Source organism: Artibeus jamaicensis, unplaced genomic scaffold, assembly GCF_021234435.1.
Source record: "Artibeus jamaicensis isolate MK-2021 breed Jamaican fruit bat unplaced genomic scaffold, CSHL_Jam_final contig_723, whole genome shotgun sequence".
In the NCBI taxonomy this organism is placed as follows: Eukaryota; Metazoa; Chordata; class Mammalia; order Chiroptera; family Phyllostomidae; genus Artibeus; species Artibeus jamaicensis.
In genome coordinates this window covers 379,174-400,807 of record NW_026521938.1, presented here as the reverse complement: position 1 = coordinate 400,807, position 21,634 = coordinate 379,174, and the positions used below count along the sequence as shown (strand labels likewise).

General features: G+C 46.4%; 1 protein-coding gene across 1 annotated transcript; it reads right to left on the bottom strand.

The window, feature by feature from the left end:
* Nucleotides 1–1,581: 1,581 nt before the first annotated feature.
* Nucleotides 1,582–4,420, bottom strand: ZSCAN5B (zinc finger and SCAN domain containing 5B). Its single transcript, XM_053672060.1, has 4 exons — nucleotides 3,893–4,420; nucleotides 3,342–3,542; nucleotides 2,515–2,669; nucleotides 1,582–1,921 (listed from the first exon to the last, which is right to left on the bottom strand). Exons 1-4 carry the CDS (start codon nucleotides 4,151–4,153, stop codon nucleotides 1,582–1,584), a joined length of 957 nt encoding a protein of 318 aa, XP_053528035.1. The 5' UTR covers nucleotides 4,154–4,420.
* Between the last annotated feature and the right edge of the window lie 17,214 nt (nucleotides 4,421–21,634).

The following is a 21,634-nucleotide window of genomic DNA, read 5'->3' as shown; positions in this document are numbered from 1 at the left end:
ACAATTTAAGATGTTCGAAATAACCAAGCTGTTGGTGCTGCTGGGAGCACCAGCTTAGTCGTCGCCACCTTGTTCTGCAAAAAACCTGAATCCACAACGAAAAGCCGCAGCCCTGATTTTTCCAGTTCTCGGTCACTTCTCAGACCTTGAACCTTGCCCTGTCAGAAATGTTTTTCCTTTAACGTAACTCAAGATAATTTTCCGCGGCTGCTAACCTTGCAACATTTAACATTTTAAGCCCCAGTCCTCCCAAATGTAACAATGCCCCAAACACTTCGTTTCTTGTGGACACGTGAACAATGAATACCTCTGAGTATTAACAGGAATTTTTTTTTGAAATTCCTAGAAAGTATTTTTTAAAACCACTTACATTTTTTAAAAACTCTGTATTTTGAAAGAACACTTCTAAGATGTCTTCTTTCATTTTCTCTGTATTTTATCACTACTCCATAGTGAACATGTACACGTCAATAAATGTTTAAATTTTTCATTCTAACAATCCGAGGCAATTTACCCACAAAAAGCCTGTGTTGGTATTTATAAACCTGGGGGGGGGGGGAGTGGGGAAAAAGGAGGGTGTGAGGCAGGGAGGAGGCAGGAGAGAAACCAGTGATAAGGGGAAGGTCAGGCTAGTTCGTGGCTGAGGTCAAGTTCATCAGTGCTGCAAGAGTTTCAGTGAGAGCTGCTGGCTTGAGAAATGACCGTGAGCTTTGTCGAGAGCAGAACCACCGTGGACTCTCCGAAAAGAGCGCCAGCAGAGGCAATGGGATGGGAAGAAATACAAGCCCAGCCACCCTGTCCCCTTAAAATGTTTAAATCCGCTCACCCAGTGCAGCTGGAGACTTCCTTGAGCTTTTGTTGCAACTCCGGTGAGGGTCCAGTGATTTCAAAATAAAACTAAAATGAAGCAAAACTCACACCAGGTGACTCCAGGCCTGAGAACCAGGGAGGAAGGGCTGCGCAGTTCAGGGATCCACCTGTGTTACAACCACCTGGAGGGCTGGTTGAACCAGCATGTGGGACTCACGCCCAGAGTTTCTGCTTCGGCAGGTTTTAATTTTGAGCAAGGAAATTAAACTGCGTGGATGCAGCAGTTTGGGGGCTACAGCTAGAGGCGGGAGTGGTTGGATTGTTTGCTACCCATGGCCCCGCTCTGCCTCCTTTTAAACCCTCACGCTGTCCTTCAAAGGTGTGGGGACAGGTGTGGGGAACAGCACTGAGAAGCATAAACGGCTGCCTGACTGGGTGTTCTGTAGTAACTGTGGCCTCCCTGCGGGGACCACCCCCTTCTACAACGAAATAAAGAATACCAACGAGAGGACCAAATAAGAGATTATGGTTGAATGATGGAATATTTATTGAAACAACGACCAAGACTCCCATTTCATTGGAAGAAGAACAGTATCATAAACAACCAAAAACATCCTATGAGGAAGAAGAAAGTGGTAGATTATAAGGAAGCGAAAAACAGAGACCAACAAAGATGATTTGTATTTAAGCCAAGGATTTTAATACCAACGTGTAGAAGCCCCATGGAGTTTAACCTGCCACCCATCACAGGTGACAAAATTCACTTCCTTCTCAGGCAGAAGAGAGTTGGGACCCCTGGGAAGTCCTGTTCGCATGCGTCTTCTGGTGACGCTTCAAAGTGCTGAGTTGACGGAAGGTGTGGTCACACTCTGCGCAGAGGTAGGGCCTGAGGCCCGTGTGGGTGCGGAGGTGGACATTCAAGTTACCCTTATGGCTAAAAGGTTTTTGACAGACGTGGCAGGAATAGGGCTTCTCCTTGGTGTGGACCTTCTGGTGACCGCGCAGCGTGGATTCGTGGGCGAAGGACTTCCCGCAGATCTTGCATCTGTGTGGCCTCTCGCCGGTGTGGATTCGCAGGTGAACCCGCAGATCCGACAGCTGAATGAACTTTCTGTGGCAAACATTGCATTTGAAAGGTCTCTCTCCAGTGTGTATTCTTCTGTGAATGTCTAATTGGGATTTATATTGAAAGGTTTTTTTACAGTCTGAACATTCACACGATTTCGGTCGTCTGGCTTCTTTTCTGACGGTGGCTTGGTGGCTTCTCTTCTGACGCTGGCTTGGGGTGTGAACTGAATGGGACCTGAGTTGTCTGGAGAATTGTCCTTCATCCGACCCCACGGCTCCTTCTTTCCGCACATCTTGGTGGGTGGAGGTGTTGGGGCGTTTTCTTCTGAGGGGACCTCTTGCACCCGGAGGATCTTCTCTCTTCTGACGCTGAGGCAAAACGTCTGTCTCCAAATCCTGGGTGGAATTTGCACGGGCACGCAAGTTTTCACGCAAAAAAGTGCTGGGTCCTTCTAAAGGGTCCTCCTCCATCTCCATCCCCATGGAAACTCCTGGAAGAAAGGATTCAACCACATAGAACATTTAACCGAGAGCACATTCAAAAGTGGCAAATACATTTGAACCAGTGCCAGTTGTGGTTGAGAACTTTCCTGCCCAGCCAGGTCACTGACTCCACCGAAGTCCCAATGTCCATACTCACCAGGACCCGTTGGAAGCTGAGGCTCTGGAGGTATCAGCAATGTCATGGCTTCATGATCCTCCACTGTGTCCTTCTCCGATGTCTGCGGGGGTCTCACACCCTCCAGGTCACCCTCCTCAGGGATGGTCTCTGGCAGGAGAGCCGTCTGTCCCTGACAGCCAAGAATGATTATGAACGTGTCTACATTCAGGTGCAGAAAGCTCCATCTCCTGTTCCCCCAACCTACCCAGCTCCCCGATCTGAGACTCCAGCGGTCCTAACAGGGCAGTTCTGTGGCTCTGCCCAGACTTTCTTGGAGGGCCACTCCATCGCCCCCCAGTAACCATCACCTGCCTTCCCATTGTTCATCTGTACCCACCAGACATTTCAATCAAGTCTATACTAACAGGGTTCCCCCCCCCTTTTCTTTTCAAATATAAATGTGCAAGAGACACAGTGATCAGTTGCCTCTTATTTGCCCCCAACCAGGGACCCGGTCAGTGACCCAGGCATATGTCCTACTGGAAATTGAGCCCTTTAGTGTGTAGGACAGTGCCCAACCCACTGAGCTACGCCAGTCATGGCTATATCTTACAGTTTTTACTCTTAATTCTGAAGAAAATTAGCTTTGAGTTCACTGGCCTGTCTGTGGGGGAGGGGGAAAGGTTGGTGAGGCTTTATTTACATTAGTTCAGACATGTCTAGGAATTTAATGCATTCTTGGGATGCATTTAACGGGTCCTTGTTCTGTCCTGGGCTGAATGTCCCAGTTACTCCACCCACTGCTTCACCCTCTTGTTCCTTCTCCCACCTGTCCCCGGAGGTCAAGGAATCACACACTCACCTGCTCCCTTGACATGTCCTGGATTTCTGGCCAATCCTCTGGCTCCTGGCTGACCTCCCAGCTGTTCTCGGCATGTACCTCCACCTCACACACGAAGGACTGGGAGTTCACGGGCAAGTCCATCACAGGGTGCTCGTCACCGACTTCCACTTCATGCGAATTCTGCAGAAGAAACTTCTGTCCTTCCATGCTGACTACAGTCTGTGGGGAGAACACCAAACAAGATAAGAACGAGTTGCATCTTATTCTTTGTAGGCATCCAACCCGACACTCACCCTTTGCATGGGCATAGACTAGGGTTTCTGAACCTTGGCACAGTCGACATTTGAGGCTGCATTGTTCTGGCCTGTGCAGTACAGAATGTGAGCGGCACCGCTGGCTTCTACCCTCCTCTCTCCGCTCCCTACCGTGACAGCTCAAAATGTGCCCAGAAATCTCCAAGAGTCCCCAGCGGAGAACCAAAGACATAGAAACAATCCCACCTGCCCTTTCTAGTCCGGCCCCCAGGCCTGGCCTCCCTTCCCCACGCCAACCCTGAGATTCCTACTCACGCATGTCTTAGGTTTTTCCTTCCGTCTCAGGATACCCTCCAGGTCTTTGCAACTCTGCACATTGTGATCCTTGACCAAGACCTGGAGCTCCAGGGGCATGGAGATCAGGAACTGCTCCAACACCAGCTTGTCCAGAATCTGTTCTGTGGTGTGCAGGTCCGGCCTCAGCCACAGACGGCAGAGCTCAGAGAGTTTCCGAAGATCCTGGACCGGGTCTGAGTCCTCCGAGCTGTTGAAGGCTCTAAAGACTACGTGCCACATCTCCGAGTCCCAGCCTTGCCTGTCGGGAAGGGTTCCCGGAGACTCTGCGCACGGTGGCAGCTGTGATCCCTGGCTTTCTTGGGGTTCCCCAGGACCGCACGGTGGCAGCTGTGATCCCTGGCTTTCCTGGGGTTCTCCAGGACCACACGGTGGCAGCTGTGATCCCTGGCTTTCTTGGGGTTCCCCAGGACCGCACGGTGGCAGCTGTGATCCCTGGCTTTCCTGGGGTTCTCCAGGACCACACAGTGGCAGCTGTGATCCCTGGCTTTCCTGGGGTTCTCCAGGACCACACGGTGGCAGCTGTGATCCCTGGCTTTCTTGGGGTTCCCCAGGACTGCACGGTGGCAGCTGCGATCCCTGGCTTTCTTGGGGTTCCCCAGGACTGCACGGTGGCAGCTGCGATCCCTGGCTTTCTTGGGGTTCCCCAGGACTGCACAGGAATATCTGGTTTGCAGCCATATTCACCGGAAAAATTTTTCAATGAAACTTGAGCAAACTCTTCCTGAAGTCAGCAATGAATGGAGACCTAAAGAAGGGGTTTACTCTGTAATAAATCCAGAAGTTGGGCAGGGTGGTGGAAAGGAGAATAAAGTGAGTTTAACCTATTACTCCACTCTTCCCTCCCCTCAAAAACGCTCCTGACAATACGAGACACCACTCACTGGTCCCGTACTCAAGGCCCTGGAGGTTAACCCATTACTGTTATTCTCTGATGTGCGCCTTTGATCATAGATGCTCCACATCTGAATGGGCCCCCCCCCCTAGATTCTGACTCCTAAATGTACACAGGTTGGCGGGGGGTCAGTACTCTCATCTGTGAGTGGGGACAATATTGTCCTATACTGTAAATTAAATATGGTCATGACGTGTGAGGCTTCCCAAATCTATTTTAATAACAACATCAGCTTATATAGCTTTTCATCAAGATACGATACAGCAGGGGTGTCCAACTCATTTTCGCCAGGGGCCACACCAGCCTCGCAGTTGCAAGGGCCGAATGTAATTTCAACTTCTGAACAGTTAAGGAGTCGTTATATTTATACAGTCCCAAACTTATTTCGGCCCTTTGAAGGCAACCTGGAGGCTGATGTGCCCTCCCCCCCCGCCCCCGGTGAAAATGAGTTTCACATCCCTGAACAGAGAATAGACTAGTAGCTTTTAATCACTGTATCAGCCATGATTCTGTAGAAAGATACAGAAACATATTTACAACCAGGGAATTCCCTGTGGGGTAGTAACAAGGGAAAGATTTATTTTTAAAATCCTCATCAGAGGGTGTTTATTGATTGGAGAGAGAGACACAAACACCAATGTGACAGAGAAACATCGATTACCTCCCGTTTGCGCTCCCACTGGGAATCGAACCAGCAACCTTCTGGTGCATGTGATGACACTCCAACCAACCGAGAGCCACCTGGCCAGGGTAAACATTGAAAATATCAACCCCAGGTTGCCCCCTAGCATTTCCTTCTTTGTTCCAGGGAAGGGAGAACTCACACACCCAAATCCTATGAGAATTAGGCTCCTACAGATACTTTGGTATTGTGGTAAAATGCACGAGAAAAAAAAGTCACCATTTTAATTTTTTAAAGCATATGGTTTGGGGCCACTAAATGCATTCCTACTGTTGTGCCAACTTCATTTTCACTGCCATAAAAGGTAACCTGGTATCAGAAATGGACCTTGGGTTCCAGCTCACCCACTCCCAATCCCCTACCATTAAACCTTCCAATAGGATTAATGGATTAACGGAACTCAGTCCTAGACTTAATCTCATCTCAGAACTCGGACTAAAGTCCAATGACCTTGGGAATTTCCTGGAAGTAAGACGTTTAAAAGGAAGTTATACATGGGTCCTGAACGTAGTTCCTGAAGTCAAAAAGCCAATTTCTGTTTTCTCCAGAGATGCATTTGATTCCAAGTATGACAGCCAGAGATAGGGGGTCCCTCTGAGGGTCTGGACAAGGTCACTGAGAGTCAGAAAGATGAGACCCGAGGACAGGTGGGGGAGGTGAACTTTCCTGGAGTTTCTTGCCTGGAAGGTGAACACATCCTTGCACAAACTTTGGGGTGGGAGAAACAGTCTGAAGCCCCAGGAATTAAGGGGTTTCAGGTTGTTCGACACCAGTAATTCAACGGGTCATTTCTAATCCCTCCAGGTTCCCTTCACATTATAAAAAAACACAATCACAGAAAACAGTAAAATCAGAGCCAAGATATGGAAGCAACTGAAGAGCCCATCCATAAACGACTGGATAAAAAAGTGGTGCTTCCGTTGAATGGAATATGACTCAGCCACCGAGTGAAATCTTGCCATTGGTAACAACTTGGATAGACCTGGAAGGCATTGTGCTGAGTGAAACAAGTCAGAGAAAAACCAACACCATATGGTCTCACTCACAAGTGGGATCTAAAGAACAAAATAGAAACAAACCCACAGACACAGAGAACAGACTGACGGTCGCCAGAGAGGAGAGGGGTTGGAGGACGGGGACTGGGTGAAAGAGGTGAAGGGATTAAAGAGTACTAATTGGTAGTTACAGAACACTCCCAGAGATGCAAAGTACCACACAGGGAATATAGTCAACAGTATTGTAATCACTATGGATGGTGCCAGGTGGGTACTAGGACTTATTCAGGGGATCACTTCTTAAATTATATAAAGGTCTAATCACCATGCTGTACGCCTGAAACTACAACACTTTAATATTCTATATCAACTGTAATCGATAAATAAACTTAAAAAGAAAGAACTATACAGCCTCTCCACTGCAAAAAAAGAAATGAAATAAAATAAAATCAGGTACTAAAGTAAACACGTAAACCGCATCATGCATGTTAAACCAGGAGTTATACAAGAAATCAGAGCGAGCAGGGAACAAGGGAGACCCCTTGTTTTCGCGAGATCACAGAAATAATGCACCATGAACATACACCCAAATCTTTCCGAAGCCCGCCTCCATCCATCCTAGTCTCCAGACGCCCTCAGACATCCCCAGCGGTGCCTTACCTCCCCGGCGTCTTCTCGGCGTCTCCGGTGCCTCAGTCACCCTGAGTCTGGAGCATGATCCGACTGTCCCTGAAGGCGAAAGGTCTCCGTTTATATAGAAGCTCCAGGCCCCGCCCCCCCGTCCCCTGTCAGCCCTGGGATTGGTCAAAGGCCATGGGACCGCCCACTTTTTTTGAACTATCATCATTGATTAAATTTCCCGCTGAAACTTCAGGAGAAGAAAAAAATAACCCTCCACTGGACCCAACACTCATTGCCTTGGTCTAGTCTAGTGAATTATGGTATTTATCATATATCTGAAGTGTTTGAAGGCATCAAGATATATAGAGACATAGACAAACATAACAAAGAAACAGAGATCTAGAAGTTCTAACCATTTTGGGATCACCTATTTTTTGTTAGTTGTAAATGATTTTTTAAAATTATTTATTTTTTAAATTTATTTTTTATTGCATTTATTGGGGTGACATTGGTTAATAAAATTACATAGGATTCAGGAATACGATTCTACAATACATCATCTGTCTGTTGTATTGTGATCAGTGGGGTTGGGCATTGTCTAGCAAAGGGAAAGGTCCGTTTGATTCCCGCTCAGGGCAAATGCCTGGGGTGACAGTTCCATCTCTGGCTGAGTCATGTACCAGAGGCAACCAATTGATATTTCTTTCTCACATCGATATTTCTCTCTCTCTTTCTCCCTCCCTTCCTCTCTCTCTAAAATAAATAAATAAAATTGAAAAATAAAACACAAATTAGGACGTCCTTTCTTTCCCCTCTCTCTAAAAATAAACATTTTAAAGTAAAATTTTAATAAAATAACAATGTGTGAGAAGAACGTATTTCTGAGGAGACACATAGCAAACCAGAGGCCAAACACTAGGAGAGTAAAACAATGATCTCATACCAATTTAGCAAAACAAGATATTGAACAAGTGAATAGTAACTATTCATACGCAAGAACTAGTCATTTTAAAAACATTTAAAACTATTTTAGTATCTTAAAATCAGTACATTAAACAGTTGTTCAAAATAGACTAACTAGTTTGATATTAGTCAACTTAACCTTTTCTAAAAACTATAGAGAAAAAAATTAAAATAGTTTTTTTATGCCCTGGCTGAGTACTCAGTCGGTTAGAAAGTCTGGCCGATATGGCAGAGTTTCAGATTCAATCTCCAGTCAGGGTGCCTTCAGGAATGAACCAATGAATGCATAAATAAGCGGAACAACAAACTGATTTCTCTATCCCTTCCTCCATCTCTGTAAAATCAATACATTTAAAAAATAGTTTTTAAAAAATAAAAACAATAGAAACCAGGAAAAAGCACACAGACACCACTCTACATTTCCTTCCCCCTCCAGGGTTGGGAGAAGGCTGTTTTAGACAGAGTAGGACTCTACATGGACCTTGGTTTTTGTTCCTGCGAATTAGAAGTTATAAAATCTGAAAAGCTATAATGGAGGAGGGGAGCGGGTCTGGAAGTTTTTGTTTGAATCACTGAATCAATGTTGAATTTTAATCAAGGATTGGCATGATTAGATTGGCATGATTGGATCACCAGTTTGGAAATTCCTGGTGGTCATCAAATCAGAGCAAATCCATTCAAACAGTGAGTTGTTTGTGTCAGGTTAACGGTAAACCACTTTTTTTTTTGTTAAAACTTTTAGATGAATTGGGGGGTGGTTGGCTTTGGATTGGTTTTGGTTTAAATCTATATGAAATCTTAAAACCAGTTTTTTAACACTAAGAATCTCAAACTCTTTGTGAGTAGAATGGGGGTGGTGAGGTTATTCGGTACCTTGGGTGGGGTGTAGAAGAGTAGAAGGTTGTTTTGACCCCCAAACTGTAGTGATTATTTTCTGCTGCTTTCTGATCTTCCCTCCCCTCAAAACAATGGAAGTTATGCCAGCAAGACAGCAAACTCAGAGTTACTAAGAACCACACCTAAAACAAAAAACAAACTAAGAGGACAGCTAGATCAGGAGCAGAACCATAGAAATGAAGATCACATGGAGGGTTAGCAACAGGGGAGTGGGAGAAGGAGAAGGGGGAAGAAGGTACAGAAAATAAGTAGCATAGACAGTAGGTAGAAAATAGATGGGGGAAGGCAAGAATAGTATGGGAAATATAGAATCTAAAGAACTTGAGACATGTGGTCATAAACTAAAGGGGGGATGGTGATGGAGAGGTGTGCAGGGTGGAGGGGAATGAAGGGGGGAATAGAACTGTAATGGCATAATCAATAAAATATATATTTTTTAAAAAGTCAGCGTGAATGATGGCAAGACCCAGAATCAACTGGGCTCTGCCCCGCACCACCATCTACCTACCCAATATGTCCGACTCCTTCATTCTCAAAATTCATCTCGTTGTGCGTAACCTTCAAAAAAAAATTTTTTTTGGACTTTACATTTTTAGAGCTAGTTTAGGTTCACAGCACTCTGGCCTTCATTAGTTTGATCTTAGATCTGCTGTAAAGTCTCAACTGAGCTAAAAAATGGCTAATTTTGGCAGGTCTACAGAAACCCTGAGCTCATTTTGTTTCAGCATAAACTGTTCACGAATTCTTAATGAAGAGATGGGAAGTCATCAACGATTCGACCAGGTCCCTGCCCAGACAAAATGCCCCGTTAAATGTCTCGATAGCAAATCTACCCCTGGAAATATTGATTTGTTTGCTTTTCTTTCCCACCCGGGACCCCTAGTTTCTCTGCTCTATTGGTCCAAATACGATCTGTTTAGTTAATAGTTTTGTGCCCTTGCTGTCTTCCTGTTTTAGGAGGCTTCCGTGAGATAAAATCACTGGGAATCTGGGTGAAAGCTCACGGGAACTTCCCTACTCATTATTTCTTCAACTATCTCATCCTCTCCGTTTTTATTTTCTCCTCGGGGAGGAAGTCCTCTTATCTCACAAATCCTATTACCTCTCTACATTCTTCATACCTTCCTGTGTTAAGAAAAGTCTCCCATATCGTCTTCACCTCTTTAATTTGTTTTTCTGTTGCATTCATTCTACCCTATGTCCCAACGAATGTGTTTTTTAATTTCACCTATTATATATAATATATAAAATGTATTTACTTTAATACTCAACCACATTGTTGTTTTTACATTTTATTCTTATTGCATTTGTTATTTGTATTTATATTTCTTGGATGATGGTTCAAATATACCTGTTTCTGAAAGTATCTGCACCAGTGGGTTTTTTTTTTCCTTGTCTTTGGTTTGTGCACCATTTTTAGGGTCTTTCATTTCTGGGTTAGTTTTCTTATTTGGCCTGTGAGTTAATATCCTTTAGGATGGGGACTCTCAGTCCGGAATAACTTTGTGGACTGAATGGATATCTGTAAAATGTCTAGTGGACATTGGGCAATGTTTAGGCATTTTTGGTTTGTCACATGGGGGAGGATGCTACTGCCATCTAGTGGGTGGGAGGAAAGGCACACTGCTCAACATCCTGCAATGCATAGGACAGCCCCACAACAAAGTGGTCCCCCCCAAAATATCAGTAGTTGCTAAGGTTGAGAAAGTCTGGGGTAAGGGTAGTGTCTATAGTTAATAAACCTGGTAGAGTATGTAAAGCTAGAGACATCCATTTTTACTACGGACACGGTGAAGGAGAGATAAAGGGATTAATCCACCGTTAACTCTATTGTCCTGCTAACACGAAAACCGGAAATGTGGCTCACTGCCCCTTTCCCCCTCAGGGTGATCAGCTTTGTCAAGATTCACTCCTTAAACCCTAGCAAATGGAATCCCTGGAGCCCAAAGAACAAACAAACAAAAATATCACTCGTGCCTTTGCCCCACCCTCAGAGAGTTACTTGGTCTGGAACAGGGCTTAGGTAGGATTCCTCTCTCTCTCTCTCTCTCTCTCTCTTTTGGAAAGACAGGAGAAAAAGGAAGGGAGAAAAACATCAGTGTGAGAAAGAAACATTAGCCAGTTGCCTCTCCTACATGCACTGACCAGGAACTGAACCCACCAACATATATATGTCCCCTGACCAGGAATCAAACCAGCGACCTTTCACTTTGGAGGACAATGCCCTCCTCACTGAGCCACACAGGTCAGGGCTTAAAGAGGGTCCCTTCCCCCCGCCCCGAGCGATATGGAATACTACTCAGCTTAAAAAAAAAGGGGGGGTGGGGGAAATCCGCCCTGGTTGGTGTGGCTCAGTGGACTGAGTGCTGAACTGTGAACCGAAGTCAGGGCACATGCCTGGGTTGCAAGCCAGGTCCCCAGTAAGGGGCACACGAGAAGCAACCACACACTGATGTTTCTCTCCCTCTTCTTCTCCTTCCCTTCCCCTCTCTCTAAAAATAAAATAAATAAAATCTAAACCAAAAAAAAAAAAAAAAGAGGAAATCCTCTCACACACTATAACACAGATGAATCTTGGGGACATTATGCTCAGTGAAAAACTAGACACAAAAGCACAAATACTGCGGTGCAGGCCTAGAAAATCAGGCCTAGAAAATGCATACAGACTGTTACGGCTTGTTCTTGCTAAAACTCCATCACCCTGGTCTGAAACAACAAATGTGTATTGTCTGTCTTCAAGGTAATTTCCAAAGCCTGTGTGAATTTTCCCAAGAACAGAACTAATCAGCTCATCGCCATTCCCCTCTGCATGTTATTTTCATTTTCTTGATTGTACCTAAAAGGTAGACAATAATATTCTATGGAATAGATAATAAACCTTTCTCTGAGGTAAGACCCGAGGAAAACAATAAAAGCCTGTTTAGACAAGGGTCAAGATGCTCTCCCCTTGAGAGAGTAGCCATGCTGTTCCCTTTTTCCCCACAGGATTGCTGTCACCTGTGCATTCAGTCTTGTCTTCAGTCACAACAGGAGGACTCTGCTGGCCGGAGTCCACCACAGGCGGTGGTGATGTTTGCACTGTATTACCAATGTGCTTAATATTGCTAGTATCTCTGAACTGTGGGTTTAAAATGGTTCAGATGGTAAATTTCATGTTACATGTATTATATCACAACCAAGTCATTTTGAAGTATTTGTAAAAGACTAGTTTGGGAAATTGGGTGAAGGAGGGACCGTGGCCAGATAAATGTGCACCCCCCTCCTCCTTCCTCAGATGTGCCCCTCACCTGACTCACGAGTCTCCCTCCGCCTCCGCACCCAATATTCTTTTTCCCCTCCCGCTGGTTGAGTGCAACCGAACACAAGACTCTAATGGACAGGTGAACTGCTGTGTAGAATGATTCTTGGCATCTCAGTCACTAGAAGAGAGCCCCTGGCTGACTGGAGACATCCTCCCGGGATTGTTGGGTGAAGAAGAAAACATTTCTATTGTGTTGGAGTCATTGCAGCAAGGACTGGCTAACTTTCCAGGTCAAGAGTGAAATAATAAATACTGCAGGCTTTCCCTGGTTGGGTAGCTCAGTTGGTTAGAGCATTGTCCTGATATGCTAAGGTTGCAGGTTTGATCCCTGGTCAGGGCACATACAAGAAGAATGCATAAATTAATGGAACAACAAGTTGATGTTTCTCTCTCTCTTAAATCAATAAATAATTTTTTAAAAAGAGATACCTTAGACTTTGCAGCCTCTGCCTACATTCTGCTTTGCTCTTTCTCAATACTTGAAAGTGTAAAACTTGCTCTTGTTGCTGTGGCTCAATTGGTTGAAGCATTCACCAGTACACCAAATGGTTGGGGGTTCGGTTCCCAGTCTGGGCATATGACTGGGTTGTGGTTTCCAGCCTCTAGTCCAGGCACATACAGGAGAAGGCCTACTGATGCTTTTCTCTCATATCAGTGTTTCTCTCTCTCCCTAAATTCAATGAAAAAAAATGTCCACAGGTAAGGATAAAAAAACAACAACAACTAATGGACCATGAACCATGAAACACAGAGTAGGTCAGATACTCAGGAATGGACAACAGCCAGAAACTGGAATTAAATTTAGGTCGTTTCATCAGATAACCCAAGATCTTTTGTTTCCAAAAAGTTATGTTCCCACACCTGACCCTATTATCCTTAATTTTGCTACCCCCCCAAATTACCATACTAATTAAAAAAAGAAAACATTGATTATTTGGGAAAAAAAAACTTATTCTCTCTATTCTGCTTCATACCTTGAAAGGCAAGCATGATACACTTTGGAGAATCTTTTCAAGTTAAGATGTCATAGCCTCTTTGAGTGGAAATGAATATTAATATCATATCATTCAATAGCTCATGTTCTGATTGGATGATTCCCAAAGAAAACAGTTAACTTCTGATGGATTGCAGGAATGCTTCCCAACTGGCCCCAGAATTTGCTAAGTGGTTCCAGAATTATTCTTGACTCTGTTAACTTACTTTATACTTCTTCCAAAGATAAATCAGTAAAACTTGACACAGGTCAGGGACTTTTGAGACAAATTCACCAAATGTTCCAAATTTTCTTCATGAAATTTGGGAATGGAATTGCAGGATCTTTGTCTTGGTAGAGGGGTCTAGACTGGGTTTCAGGAGGAGCCACAGAAGAGAATGATGAGGAGCAGAGTCTGGAAATGTCCAAAGGTAAGACCACTCCCTCCCTGGGGATCTGTGAGCAAGAAAGAGGTGAATTTTGACTGGGTCTGCCCCCCACTCCTCCCTGAGGTTGGGGGTGAAACTGGGGAGAAAGACCTCTTTAGTTCATCTCAGATCCAACAGCCTTCCCTTTCCTCCCCCTTTTTTGTTCAACCTTCTCTTTGTTTTCATCCACCCACAGATTCCCCTGTCCCATCCCCATATTTAAAATTTTTTAAAATTTATTGATTGATTTGAGAGAGAGAGAGAAACTTCGATTTATTGTTCCACTTACTTATACACTCATTGGTTGATTGTTGTATGTGCCATGATTGAAGATCAAACCTGTAACCTTGGTGCATTGGGACGACACTCTAACCAGCTGAGCTACTCTGCCAAGACTCCACCTCCATGTCAAGAGGCCACATGTTGGTAGTGGGTATTTTCAAGGTTGATGCAGGAATTAGTAAACTCAGAAGGCATGGCATCTCCAGCATTGGTTAATGTCCGATATATCTTTTTCAAATGAATTAAGTGCAGTTGAAATAAAAACATGGGGTTAATTTTAAAAAAATTAGAGAAGGAAATGGAATGGGGCTAAACATCCAACTGTAGGAAGGCAAGCAAAGCTGGAGTTTGAGCATTGACCTTGATCTTGGCTGGGTGGGATGATGGCATGTTCAGCCTATATTTGGGTAATTTGGGTCCGTCACTTAACAAATATTTACCAAGGACTCATTGTACTAGGCAATGAGCAAGACAAAGGAGCTCCCTCCTCAAGTGGAGCTTAGATTTTATTGGGAGAAGGTGGAGAATAAACAGGTAAATGTACGAATCAAGGAGGAGTCATACAGTGATCACTGTTACTGTTGGAATATAACGAGATGGAAAAAATAGAGAAAAAGGAGTTTTGTTTCAGGGAAAACATCTGAGCAGGAAGTGGAGACTGAAATGATTTCTGAAGGACAGGAAGGATCTGGCACTGCAGAACTCTAGAACCAGAACTGTCTAGACTGAGCCAATAGTGGATGCAAAGGTTCCAGAGTGAAAGGGACCCAGTGTTTCAGGAAAGCAGACTCCAGGCCAGGTGGGCATTCTGAGGTTGAGAGTCGGGGTGGTGGCTGTGAGTAAGAGGGGTTCTGGTGGATCCCTGTTTTCTCTCCACCCTCCCTGATCTTCAGGGCTCTGTCTGCCACTTGGCTTTTCTCCTCCTCATATTTATTTCTTTCTCCCATATCTCTCCTGCCTTTACCTCCAATCTCTGGTTTGGTGAGAGCCTCCCTCCAAGTCCTCTTGGAGACAGGCTGAAGGTGGAAATAGGCCAACTCATCTAAGAACAAAGCCGGAAATCATTAGTCTTCAACAGGACTTTATACTACTTCCTTATTTTCTTGGGATCTTAAAGTACTCGGTGGGTCTCATCGAGGGGCGATTTTGTCCCCCTTGGGACATTTGACAATGTCTGAACAAATCTTAGGTCTTCACAGCTTGGAGTTTGTCCTGCCATGTAGTGTGGGGGGGCCAAAGATGCTGCTACGCACCTGTCAATGCACAGGATGCCCCCACAGCACGGAACAACCCAGCCCCAAATGTTAACACTGCTGAGGCTGAAAATCCTGCCTTGGATACACTCCACTGACCTCATTCGGCAGGTGCCAACCATGAGAAAAATTAGGTCCAATTCATTGGCTGCATTCACTGGTGTATCTGCATACTCTGGTGTCCGAACACCTGTGCACTTCTGCGATTCTTTCCCTGGAGGTGTGGAGTGAGAACGGGAGGGAAATCTCAGAGATATGACCCAGTCGGACAAGAAGAGGAGACCACAGAATCGGGGTGAACCAGAGGGAAGTGGCTGGAGAGGGGGGTCTTGCAAGGAGATAACATTACTAATAACAACCATGACTCATTTTGCTCCTTCCATAGGCTGACTCCCTTCTGGGCCTTTGAACACTCTTCCAAGGAGTGCATGGCCCCCCCAGGGGCCAGTTTCCTAAGCCATCGTGGGTGCATGGAGGGCAGCGATGAAGATGACTCAGCAATGGCCTTCCACAGGGTCTCTATGGTGGTCACCTTCTTCTCGTCCTGGTCAGCACTCTGGGGCAGGAGCACTAGGGTTGGGAAGAGCAGGGAGAACAAGGCCAGGTGGTCCTTGGAGGGTAATGATAATGCCGTTGCGACCATCCCTACTTGCCAGTGTGGACACTGTGACTCTGGGAAGGAGAGTCGCCTGCTCACAAGGACCACTCCAAGTGGCAGAAATGGCATCCGAACCTGCCTAGGTACATGTGGATCCAGATCTCAGGTGCCTTCCGCCAGCCACACCATCACAGGAGGCTGGGTTTGCTGGCAGCACCGAATGAGGCCCAGGACCTGCCCTGAGCCCGCCCCCCCGGGGGTTCTCCTCATGTCACGGGATTGTCACTAGGCAGCACCTTGCCAAGCACCCGGTAAGGATGTACATGGAGACATGGGGAGCAAGGGATAAAGGAGTTTTCCCAACATCCTCATGGAGCAGGAGCCATCTGGTACCCATTGTCACAGATGCGGAAACTGAGGGAGGTGAAAGTCACACAGCAAGCAAGTGGCAGAGCTGGGACTTGAACCCAGTGCTCTGACCCCAATGTGGGAATAAGACCCGTGGACTTCAGTGGATGTGGGTTGAGGGTCCAAGCCTGCCAGGGATGAAGTGCTCAGAGAGGCTCACTTACCGGGACCCAGAAGGTAGCCAGCACTACTGGGCGTCCAGCCTCCCCGGCCCTGGACAGAGATGGAGAGATCAAGACTCAGAGGGATGGAGAGGTGTCGAGCACCCCACGAGTCAGGGATACCGTCACTGTGCCACCTCCCCCCCACCCAGGGTCTTGCAAGGATGAACTCAGTTCACCCTTTAGTTCTTTAAAAATTGATTTGAGAGAGAGGAAGAGGGAGAGGGAGAGAGAGAGAGAGATCAATTTGTTGTTCCACTTACTTATGCACCCACAACCTTGGCTGCTGGAAGGATGCTCTAATCTGGAAGATGCTCTAACCAACTGAGCTACTGGGCCAGTAGTTTTACAAAAAAACATCCAGGTGAAAAGGGGATTAGGCAGTTTGCCAGAATTCACGCTGCTAAAAAGTTGCAGAACCAGTATTTCAACCTCAGTGGGGGTCGCCACAGCCCAGAACCAGAGGTCCTCACCGTGAGGTCTGGGACACCCCTTAGGGGTTAGGGACCTGGGCTCGTAAGGGGAAAGGCTGGGGCGGGACTGGGTCCTCCGCACCTGCACCGCGCCCTCCCCTGCAGCAGTTAGGCGCGCACCAGGCGGGCTGGGACGGTGCCTTTTGGGGCGATGCTAATCTTCAGGACGTTTTTCGCTTTGGGTAAACTGCACCCTGACGCCCTGGACTTCAGCTGGGTTCTGTAGTCTAGCGCGAGCCAAGGAGAGGAAGTCAAACTTTTTGTCTTTCTGGACATATTTTCACATCTTTTCCTCCACACCCGGTCTCCCAAGAACAGCAGAAACCCGTCCTGGAGGGCGGCGGGTGACGCTGGCGCTGTCAGGAACGGTTCACCCAGGGCAGCCGTGGCGAGGCGCGGGTCACCCCCTGGCTGAGCAGGACGGCCAGCAGCAGCAGCGGACAGACAGACGGAGCCACCGCAGGGCCGCAGGGCTGGGCGCCTGCAGCAGAACACCGCCTAGAGAGGGTGGTGAGTTTATTGTTATTTTAATTTGGGGGGCATAATCAGCATACAAAAAATGCACACATTTTAAAAACTGCAAAGAGATGGTGGTGAGTTTAATATCTTTTAGCTTTGGGGAGTATAATCAACATGCAAACAATCGCACAGTTTTATTTCATTTTAGCTTTGGGGGGAATATAATCAACAGGCAAACAATTGCAAACTCATCATTTTGATGAGTTTGGACGCAGGCACACGCCCGGGACAGGGGCCCATCAACCACCATGAAGGCAAGAGGGAGCCTTGAAACCGCCTGACACAACCTTGTGTTTGTTTCAGCTATTTGCTTGTTTTGTCAACACGAGAGCTGCTCGCCTAACGCATTTTCCTTCCTGTTTTATTGAGGTTATCACTGACATGAGTTTTCACGCATTCGGCATAATTGCTTGACTTGCAGATACTGCAAAATGATTACTGCAATAAATACAGTTAACATGCATCAGGTTAGATAGGTACCCAAATCTTTTTTTTTCTTGTGATGAGAACATTTAAGATCTACTCCCTTAGCAACGTTCAAATACAGTTGTTGTTAACTATCGTCACCATGCGGTACATTATGCCCCCAGAAGTAATTTTTCTTGTACCTGGAAGTTTATTCCTTTTGACTCCCTCCCCCACCTCCACCTCTGTCAACCACCACAACCTGATCTCCTTCTCTGGGAGGTTTTGTTTGTTTTAAATCCTCACCCAGGGATAAATTTTTATTAATTTTAGAGGGTGAGAACAGGGGGAAAGAGGGAGAAACATCAATCAGTTCCCTCCGGTATGCATCCCAACCAGGATCAAACCTTCCACCTTTTGGTATATGAGGACGATGATGCTTCAGCCAACTGAGCCACCCGGCCAGGGTTAGGAAATTTTTTTTATTCCACTCATAAATGAGCTCATACAATTACATCATTTGTTTTTCTCTGTCTTACTTTTTTTTTTTTAAAGATCTTATTTGTTTTTAGAAAGAGAGGACAGGAAGGAGAAAGAGAGGGAGAGAAACATCAATGTGTGGTTGCTTCTCACACGCCCCCAGCTGGGGACCTGGCCCGCAACATGGGCATGTGCCCTGACCAGGACTCAAACCTGCAACCTTCTGGTTCGCAGGCAAACACTCAGTCCACTGAGTCACACCAGCCAGGGCTCTGTCTCGCTTTTAACACTAAGTTCACGATACCGTTTGGTTAACCAACGTTCACCTCTATGTCTTTTTGTCTTCGAATGCGATGAAAAATAAAACACAGTCCCCCGAGGTTTCCTGGGGAGGTCCTGGAGCTACGTTTTGGGACAAAACGGCTTAAAGAAAATGAGGGAGTTGGCTGAGGGGAGCAAGAACATTTTGGAAACAAGACATGGATCCTCCAAAGCCCACAACATGGGAATGACTGGAGTCAAGGAATCCCAGAGACATCAGCCCTTCTCCAAGGTCTGAAACTGCCCCATTTCCAGACCTGCCCTGTCCCCTGCAGCCCAGCTCCCTGCTCTCACCTCACTGGAGCTGGGCCCCATCTCTCCGAGTCCAGCTCCATGACTCCGGCTTTTATGCCTCTGGAGAGGCCAGGAGGTGAGGGGAGGACAGCCGGCGCGGAGGATGAATGTGGGTGAGGAGTCACCCACATGGGGGGCTTTTATTCGCTGGCTGGTGAGGTCAGGACAGGGCTGCACCCTACAGGGAAGTGTTTCTCTGCCTCAGTTTCCCCCTTTCCATACCAGATGCATGCTGCCTTCCTCCTCCCTCTATGACTAATGCATCAAGCTCTGAGTTTATTCAAGAATCATGCCCCACCTCCCCGGCCTGGCCAGGTGGCCCAGATGGTTGGAGCGTCATCCCATAAACCAAAAGGTTGAAGGTTCAATCCCCACATCAGAGCACATACCCCGGTTGCGGGTTCAATCCCAGGTCGGCGCGCAGATGGAGGCGTTTGATCGATGTTTCTCTTTCGTGCTGATGTTTCTTTCTCTCTAAAAGCAATGAAAAAATGTCCTTGAGTGAGGATTAAAAAATAAAAAAGAATCACTCCCTCTGTCTGTCTGTATCCAAGTAGGTTTTTGCCTCAGTTTCTCCGGATGTCCCTGCAGCTGCGTGAATCTCTCGCCACCGTCCTGCCTCCATTTCTCCTCTCCTGTGTGAAGTACCTGGTTTGAAACTCAGTCAGGATTTGTCAGATGAACAAATCAAATGTGTGTCTGGGCCCTGGCTGGTGTAGCTCAGTGGATTGAGCACAGGCTATGAACCAAAGGGTTGCTGGTTTGATTCCCGCTCAGAGCACATGCCTGGGTTGCAGGCTGGGTCCCTAGTGGGGGCCCTGTGAGAAGCAACCACACATGGATGTTTCTCTGCCTCTCTTTCTTCTTCCCTTCCCCTCTGTCTAAAAATAAATAAATACGATCTATTTTTAAAAATGTGTGTCTCCGTGTGTGATGTTCTCTCTCCCTCTCTGTTTTCCTTTTTTTAATTTTTGAAAATTTATTTCTCCCCGACACTGAACATACTGCATTAGTTTCGTGTGCAGCCTAGTGATGGGATGTTTACCTACCTCATGAAGCGATCACGCTGATATTTCCAGTGTCCGCCTGGCCCCATCCACAGTTACTACAATACTATTGATTATATTCCATGGACTGTTTCTGTTTTTCTTTCTTTTTAAAAAATTCATTGATTAGAGAGAGAGAGAAATTTGTTGTGCCACTTATTTATGCACTCATTGGTTGATTGTTTATTTTTAAGATTTCATTTATTTATTTTTAGAGCCAGGAAGGGAGGGAGAAATAGAGGATGAAAAACACCAGCGTGTGATTGCCTCTTGCGTGCCCCCCACTGGGGACCTGGCATGTGCCCTGACTGGGAATTGAACTGGCGACCCTTTGGTTCGCAGGCCGGCGCTCAGTCCACTGAGCCACACCAGCCGGGGCTCTTTGGGTGATTCTTGTAAGTGACCAGACTGGACGTCAAACCCACAACCAAGGTGTACGGGGCTGACACTCTGACCAATGGAACCCGCTCGACCGTGGCTTGTTTTTCGATGTTCCTCTCTCTCTTTCTCTCCCTCTTGGGCCCGACAGCAGCAGTTTGTCAGAAGAAAGAACCCGGAACGAAGGGCGACACGTCCCCTTGGCCCTGTCCTTTGCTTCCTCCAATGCCTGTCCAGTTTCCTCATCTCTGCAAGGAACACTGAGGGGGGCGGGGCACAGCCCTGGAGACCCCGGCCCGTTTTCTGCTGTCTGTGGCTCCCTCTCCGTCTTCACTGCATCCTCCCGTGTCTACACCTGCCCTCCCACTCCCAACAAGGGGTTTTTCTGGTCCCAAGCCCGGGCAGAGTGAGGAGAGAAACAGAGGACCTCAAGCAAAGAGCCTTGTGGGCTCCCGACCTGACTTGGCTCTTTACCCTCACTTGCCTGTGCCCTGCAAGGAGAAGGGGTGGGGGGACCGCTGCTGGGAGAGCCAGCAGCAGGAAGCTGTAAATGGCTTTGCTGGGAAAGAGACTGGAGGAGGAGGGGGGCTTCTGCGGGGGGCGGGGGGAGGGGAGGGACAGACGGTGCTGACAGGGGAAGCGGTTACTTGGAGACTGATGGAGGCTTGGAGGAAACAGTCATAAGACCTCACATCCGACTCCCAGTCAGGGCACATGCCTGGGTTGCAGGCCAGTTCCCAGCAGGGGACACACGAGAGGCAACCACACATTGATATCTCTCTCCCTCTCTCCTTCCCTTCCCCTCTAAAGATAAATAAAATCTTTAAAAAAAAAAAGACCTCACATCCCCTGTAGTTTATTCATTTTATTTTATTTGAGAGTCTTTAACTTGTTGTCCCACTTATGTATTCATTGGTTGCTTTGAAAATTTTTTTTAACTTATTGATTTGAAAGAGGGAGGGAAATTTGCTCTTCCACTTATTGATTGGCTAATTCGGTTTTTTAAATATTTATTTATAAATTTTATTTATTTATTTATTTGGCCCAGATGTTTGTCAGTGATGATAACTTGTGAAAACACCCCTATTTTGCCATCAGCTTTCTTTTTTGTTTTAAATTTAATTTTTTTTAACATTACCCTTTAGTCCTTTTATACTCTGCTCTGTATGTGGAATCTAATGAACAAACTGAACTAACAAAGAAAAATGGGGACAGACTCGTGGGTGGAGAACAGGATGACAGCTAGAGCGAGGGAAGGGGATTAGCAGGTAGAGAGATTGAGCAAGAAGGAAAAAGGACCCATGGACATGGACAAAAGTGTGGTTGAATC

Bases quoted from the DNA above. Each gene is read 5' to 3' on its own strand.
- ZSCAN5B (XM_053672060.1), bottom strand. From the start codon at position 4,153: ATGTGGCACGTAGTCTTTAGAGCCTTCAACAGCTCGGAGGACTCAGAC. The intron at 3,543-3,892 runs GTGAGTAGGAAT...TTCTCCCCACAG, and splicing joins AGGAAAAACCTAAGACATGC to ACTGTAGTCAGCATGGAAGG. The intron at 2,670-3,341 runs GTGAGTGTGTGA...CTTGGCTGTCAG, and splicing joins AGGACATGTCAAGGGAGCAG to GGACAGACGGCTCTCCTGCC.